We start from the raw sequence: 7419 nt of genomic DNA, 5'->3' as shown, positions 1-7419 counted from the left end.
CTTCTTTCTTATTTTAGAATCTTGTTTCTCCCTCTCTGCGTGTTGGTATATGTGTGTTTATGTGTGTGTGTTTAATCTATTCCTTGCATTGATTACACAAAGACCTTATAACTGGGAACCCCCACCTTAGCAGAAATGTGGATGTTTTTCTGATAACTTTTTGATTTTACCTCTGCAAAATATGCTTAGCTCCTGTTCCCAAAGTTTTATTTATTTGATTTCTCTCAGCTGGAAGTCATCCTAATTTCTGAGTTCTATTAAATATCAGGAAAGTGAAAGTTGCTCAGTTGTTCCGACTCTTGGCGACCCCATGGACTATACAGTCCATGGAATTCTCCAGGCCAGAATACTGGAGTGAGTAGCCATTCCCTTCTCCAAGGGATCTTCCCAACCCAGGGATTGAACCCAGGTCTCCTGCACTCCAGGCAGATTCTTTACCAACTGAACCACAAGGGAAGCCCAGGAACTTCGATAAGAACTAGGGATAGAGGAATGGTCAACACAGCTTGTGACTCTGAGTGTTCACAGTTTGGTGAACTGTGAGGGGGGAACACAGGCATGGTGAGAGAAAACAAGAAGTAGTTAATGGTGGTTGGTCCAAAGGCCCAGGTCTCCTCCCCGGGGCTGATGGGAAGGCTTCCCAGGAGCTGTAACATTTGAGCTGTGACTTGAAGGATGAATGAAAGTTTGACATCCTAATCAGGAAATAGAGTTTGTACTGGATAGGAGACAGAAATCCATGGTTTTGAGAAATAACTGAGCTGCCAGTATGCCTAGAACACCAATTTCAGGCGGCTCCTGAAAGAGAGACAAGGGTCAGTCTAGAGAGGAAGGCAGGGTTCGGTTTTGAGGAACTTTGTCTGCTGCATGAAGTGTCAGGACTTTTCAGATTTGTGCTTTGGAAGCATCACTCTGGCATCTGTGTGGACGTTGGACTTGTGGAGGGTGACGAGGTCACCAGGAGGCTGCCACAGTTCTGAAAACAGAAGTGACAAGGGCTTGACCTTGGGCTGCCTGGGTGGGGGGAAGAAAGTAGTGGTGACAGAATCCATGAGAACGGCTTCAGGGGTGGAAGGGGAGTCCATGTGGGCAACTAAGTCAGTGATGATGTCGTTAGCAAAGACAGAGAGAGGCTCAACCTCCACCATGTCAGCTCTTCAAATCCAACTCTTCTTTTAGACCCAATCCAAGGGCCCTTTCTTTACAATCCTTCTTGTATCCGTGTCTCCTGAGGGGCCACTGTCTTCCCAGAATAGTTTTCTGGCAGTCAGCAGTGGACAGTTTGCTCCCTAAGCAGGAGGCTGTTATTTCCTACATGTTAAGTCTGTTTCCTAAGCTAGATTGTAGGACTATCATTCTCAAGCCCTATGTCATGTGCTTGTTTGATATTCATCCTAGCAACTTTCTCAGTGTTGGCCATTTACTAGTGCTGTCTGGAGTAGGCAGTGGGGCCCATGCTATGATTGCAAATGAAATTGTAAATAAGCGATAGATATAAAGTGGGATTTCCCTGGTGGCTAAGGTTCCCTCTTACTGCAGGGGACCGAGGTTCGATCCCTGGTCAGGGAACTAGATCCCACATGCTGCTGCTGCTGCTGCTAAGTCGATTCAGTCGTGTCCGACTCTGTGCGACCCCATAGATGGCAGCCCACCAGGCTCCTCCATCCCTGGGATTCTCCAGGCAAGAACACTGGAGTGGGTTGCCATTTCCTTCTCCAATGCATTTAAGTGAAAAGTGAAAGTGAAGTCGCTCAGTCGTGTCCAACTCTTTGCGACCCCATGGACTGCAGCCTGCCAGGCTCCTCCACCCATGGGACTTTCCAGGCAAGAGTACTGGAGTGGGGTGCCATTACCACAGCTAAAGATCCTCTGTGGCACAGTGAAAATTAAAGATCCTGTATGCTGCAACTTTCAGGCATTGGAGAAGGAAATGGCAACCCACTCCAGTGTTCTTGCCCGGAGAGTCCCAGGGACGGGGGAGCCTGGTGGGCTGCCGTCTGTGGGGTCGCACAGAGTCAGACACGACTGAAGCGACTTAGCAGCAGCAGCAGCAGCATGCTGCAACTAAGACCTGGTGCAGGCTAAATAAATAGTTTAAAAATAAAATAGAAAGTAAAGGTATGTTGGTTAATGCAGGAGTAGAAAGCTCAGAGGGACCTGTGGCTTCCTTGTCTAGGGCTCCATGAGACACGATTTGAAAACTTTCAGCGTGGTGGACTAATCACGGGTTTTGGAGTTACTTAAGAACTGAGTTCGAATCCCCGCTCCATCACTTACTTGCTGGAATAGAGTAAAGAAACAAAGAAGCTGCCCTGAGCCTGGCTTTCCCTTCTGTAAAACACATATAACAACACTTTCATTGCAGGTTTATTGTGAGGACAAAGTAAGATGATGCATATAAAATCTCTGGCACCTCTTAAATGCTCACTAGGTCATAATTATCATCACTTCCCTGGTGGCTCAGACGGTAAAGTGTCTTGGTTGGTAAGAATAACAAGACCCTTGCTAACTGATCCTTACTGAAGTGGTTAGTTGTTAGTCTATATAAGCTACTCATGCTCACGTTAAGAAAAGCTGAGGTTGGGGTGAAGTTATGGGTGAGCTTGGGATTCAGGGGGCACCCAGCCTTGTCTTATGCTCCATCCGCTCCATAAACCTGCAATCGCCTGCCTTTGCATGGAGGCCTATCAATATTTAATGTGTGGGTGTCAATTGCTGTAAACCGAGCACACCCCAGCACCAACTTGAATTAATTATATGCAGGAGGAGTGAAAATAAAATGCCTTTTTCTCAGAGCCCCAAGTTTCACTGCTACACTGAAGCCTGGAAACCACAGGGTGAAATTTTTGCTGATGGAGGACCCCGAGAAGAAGCTGACCCAGAAGAGTGACGGCAAACCCCGGAAAGTCCGATTTAAAATCTCTTCCTCCTACAGCGGCCGTGTGTTGAAGCAAGTCTTTGAAGACGGGCAGGAATTAGAGTCACCAAAGGAGGAATACCCTCACAGTTTCCTCCAAGAGTCCCTTGAACCAATGGATGGTGTTTACGGATCTGGGGAAGTCCCGAAGCCCCAGCCGTACTCTCCCAAGCTGACTGCTCAGAGGATCAGCGTGTTTCGAGAGGGTAGTGCCTACACCTTGGCGGGGAGCCAGCATTTCTTCAATGATTACAAGGCCAATGACCATAAGGTTGGTATTGCCCCTGGTGTGTAAGCTGTAAGGACTAAAATGTGGTTAGAGAAACACCTAAATGTTTCAGATTGTATCTTGCTTGTACTTGGGTACCAACCAGAGCTTTTGTTGTTGTTTAGCCACTTAGTCATATCTGACTCTTTTTCGACTTCATGGACTGTAGCCCACCATGCTCCTCTGTCCATGGGATTCTCCAGGCAAGAATACTGGATTGGGTAGCCATGCCCTCCTCCAGGGGATCTTCCTGACAAAGGGATGGAACACACGTCTTCTGTACATTTCCTGCATTGCAGGCAGATTCTTTACTGCTGAGCCACCGGGGAAGCCCAATCAGCTATAGGTACACACCAAATGCAAAGCTGCCATCAGAATATTTCTGGGACAAAAATAACATTCTTGTTGACTACTTGCTGGAAAGTGCAAAAAGCGTAGCTTGTATTCAAATTCCATCCAGGTTAACAAATAGTAATTGGGTGTTCAGCTGGGATGTCTTGGTAAGTAAATGAAATAGAGATACAGCGGTTTTCAGGTTGCCAGACTGCCGTTTTAGAAAATTATGCTGCAATGGGTTGTTCTTTTTCCTGGAAGAGCTAAGCGTTTGAAGGTGCTTACTTTACTCCAGCCGATTATTTAATTTATGATTTATCCATATCTTGCTTTGTTTCTTACCTCCCTCCTGCTGCCTGCTTTTTAAAAATGCTTGTTTATTTCTTTTGCCTTTCTATTGCTTGTTAGCAGGAATCCTGGGTGGGTGGAACCCTGGGAAGAAATGGAAAAAGCAGATCAGCTAAAGGAAATGTTACATATGGAAGACGTTTGAGCTAATAGTTAGATAAAAACATGTATTTTATCTGTGAATTTCAGTTATTTTCTTCAGTACCAAAGATCATCAAAAGCCCATACATGATTTTCTTTGAAGCTAGAAGAGTCTGGAACTTATTCACTCATTTCCACAAACTAACAGGATGTGTGCATGTGTTCTCTGCTGCAGGAGGACCATGAATGCCTTGAAAAAAAAAAGCTTAAGTGCAATTATATAATGTACCATGTTATTAATGAATAGCACACCAGGATATGTTTTCATCTTTAAAGTGTAAAATTCAGGTCATTACTCTCTAATCATTTATATTGTTCTTTTCCTAAGGAAACAGGTTACATAGCGATAGCAGACAAATGTCCTGGCCTTGTTGGCATTAGTATAAGTTTAATTATGAGCATGTCCACATTTATTGAAGATAATACCAGGTTTCTTTTTGATATTCAAGGGGGCTGGAATGAACAATTCCTTTTGTTAGTGGAGTGACTTCTGCATTAAAGGCTGCTGCTGCTGCTAAGTTGCTTCAGTCATGTCCGACTCTGTGCAACCCCATAGACGGCAGCCCACCAGGCTCCCCCATCCCTGGGATTCTCCAGGCAAGAACACTGGAGTGGGCTGCCATTTCTTTCTCCAATGCATGAAAGTGAAAAGTGAAAGTGAAGTCACTCAGTTGTGTCTGACTCTTAGCGACCCCATGGACTGCAGCCCACCAGGCTCCTCGGTCCATGCGATGTTCTAGGCAAGAGTACTGGAGTGGGGTGCCATTGCCTTCTCTGCATTAAGGCACTTCTGCGTTAAAATTGCATTCTACCTCATTGGGTCTTCTCCACAACCTTGAGGAGAAAGATTGTGAAAAATGTAGAGTGGTTTCCATTTTACAAATGAGGAAAATTGAGTTCCAGGTTGTAAGAGACTCATTAGGTACAGAGTTAGAATAAAAATTTAGGTCTTCTAATTCCGTATATTCTTGGCCCTATGGAATGTTCTTTTAAGAGAATAAGACCATTAATAATAGTGATGATAATGATTATAATAGTAACCATTTTTTCAAGTGATTATTATGTCCTGGGTACTTGGTTATATCTTGTACTTACAGTACCTCTTTTAATCATATCTCATTTGTAGTTTTAGAATTTATAAAGTCAGAGTTTATACAAACTTTGCACAAGTCCGTGGTTTATAGTATTGAACTGTTTGACCTTCATCAGTCATGTGTCACACTTGGCATTTATGTAAAGGTGTGATTAGGCATGGACTTAATAAAACCAGACGCCTCAGTCTTACTGACAGCACCGTACAGTGGTTTTAAACACGGTGCTCTCTAGACCAGTTTCAGGGTTTGATTTCTGCCTGGTCTGGTTGTCCTTGGTTTCTTTGTGGCATGAACAAATGCCACATCCTGCTGCTAGCCAGTCTCTGGGTGTGAGAGTGGTCAGGTTGGATTTTTGCAGCACTACCCACTGAAATAGGTTGTTAATGTGGTGCTTGGGAAAAATAAGGAAATGAGAGCTGGGAAGTCATGATTTTTCAATAGTGAATCCAACTGTGAAATAACCCTTAGTAAATATTGGCTTTGCAGCAACATTGGGTAGCAGTTAAGCACAGCAATTAAAAAGAAGGGCTCTGAACTTGAACAGATATTTGTATACCAGTGTTCATAGCAGCCCAATTGCCCACAGGTGGAAGCAAATATCAATCAATAGATGAATGCACAAACAAAACATGGTATATACATACAATAGAATATTATTCGGCCTTAAAAGGAAGGACATTTCAATACATGCTATAACACAGATGAATCTTAAGGACATTATGCTAAGTGAAGTAAGCTGGTCACAATAAGATAATTGTATGATTCCACTTGTATGAGGTACTAGCACAGTCAAATTTATAGGACAGAAAGTATAATGGTGCTTGCCATGGGCTAGGGAGGGCAGAAGGTGGAGTTTAATGAGTACAGAGTTTCAGTTTGGAAATGAGAAAAAGTTCTGGACGTGGGTGGTGGAGATGGCTGTACAGCAGTGTAAAAGTGCTGATGCCCCTGGATTGTGCCTTACAAAAGGTTAAAGTGGTAACTTTTATGTACGCTGCTAGGTCACTTCTGTCGTGTCCAACTCTGTGCGACCCCATAGACGGCAGCCCACCAGGCTCCCCCGTCCCTGGGATTCTCCAGGCAAGAATACTGGAGTGGGTTGCCATTTCCTTCTCCAATGCATGAAAGTGAAAAGTGAAAGTGAAGCTGCTCAGTCATGTCGACTCTTAGCGGCCCCATGGACTACAGCCAACCAGGCTCCTCCGTCCATGGGATTTTCCAGTGGGGTGGGGTGCCATTGATATTTTATCATAATAAAATAATAATCATAAAAAGCAAGGCTCTGATGTCAGTTAAACCTGGACTTGATGTCCGTCCAGCCCACTTACTCTGTGAGCTTGGGCAAGCCACTTAACCTTGTGATAATAAAAGTACATGCTTGCAGAGATTATTGTGATGATTAAAAATATCAAAGACCTGAAAGTACTTAGCGCTGTGCCTGGCACACACTGTATCTGCTCAGTACGTGCTACCTACCATGACAATGACCAGGCTCTTATTAAGGAAATACTGAGGCTTTTAAAATTTAATGTGATGGATAGAGAAAATCTTATAAACAGATATTTTAAGGATTTGAAACTGACTGAAGTATATGTATGTGTGCATGCTTAGTCATGTCTAACTCTGTGATGCCATGGACTCTTGCCCACCAGGCTCCTCTGTCCATGGGATTTTCCAGGCAAGAGTACTGAAATGGGTTGTCATTTCATCCTCCAGGAGATCTTCCTGGCCCACGGATCAAACCTACGTCTCCTGTGACTCCTGCGTTGGCAGGCAATTCTTTACCACTGAGCACTTTACCCTAAGTATAAAGTGAAAGTGACGTCGCTCAATCATGTCCGACTCTTTGCGACCCCGTGGACTGTAGCCTACCAGGCTCCTCCCTCCATGGGATTCTCCAGGCAAGAGTACTGGAGTGGGTTGCCATTTCCTTCTCCAGGGGATCTTCCCGACCCAGGGATTGAACCCAGGTCTCCTGCATTCCAGGCAGACACTTTAGCTTTTGAGCCACCAGGGAAACCCTTACCCTAAGTATACTACTGCTAAGTCACTTCAGTCGTGTCCGACTCTGTGCAACCCCATAGACGGCAGCCCACCAGGCTCCCCCGTCCCTGGGATTCTCCAGGCAAGAACACTGGAGTGGGTTGCCATTTCCTTCTCCGATGCATGAAAAGTGAAAGTGAAGTTGCTCAGTCGTGCCCGACCCTTAGCAACCCCATGGACTGCAGCCTTCCAGGCTCTTCTGGCCATGGGATTTTCCAGGCAAGAGTACTGGAGTGGGGTGCCATTGCCTAGGGTCATTAAAAAAGATGAAACGG

At 44.9% G+C, this 7419-nt stretch overlaps 1 protein-coding gene across 1 annotated transcript in view; it reads left to right on the top strand.

Annotated features, from left to right (window-relative positions):
• Positions 1 to 2852: 2852 nt before the first annotated feature.
• GRXCR2 (glutaredoxin, cysteine rich 2) overlaps positions 2853 to 7419 on the top strand; it is a 21546-nt gene continuing 16979 nt past the window's right edge. The window contains exon 1 of the mRNA XM_010850454.1: positions 2853 to 3188. Coding sequence (XP_010848756.1) covers positions 2853 to 3188 — 336 coding nt within the window. The remainder of the gene's footprint in view (positions 3189 to 7419) is intronic.

Source organism: Bison bison, unplaced genomic scaffold (assembly GCF_000754665.1).
Source record: "Bison bison bison isolate TAMUID 2011002044 unplaced genomic scaffold, Bison_UMD1.0 scf7180017864291, whole genome shotgun sequence".
Lineage (NCBI taxonomy): Eukaryota > Metazoa > Chordata > Mammalia > Artiodactyla > Bovidae > Bison > Bison bison.
The sequence above is the reverse complement of the archived record's forward strand: the minus strand, read 5'-3'. Positions and strand labels throughout refer to the sequence as shown.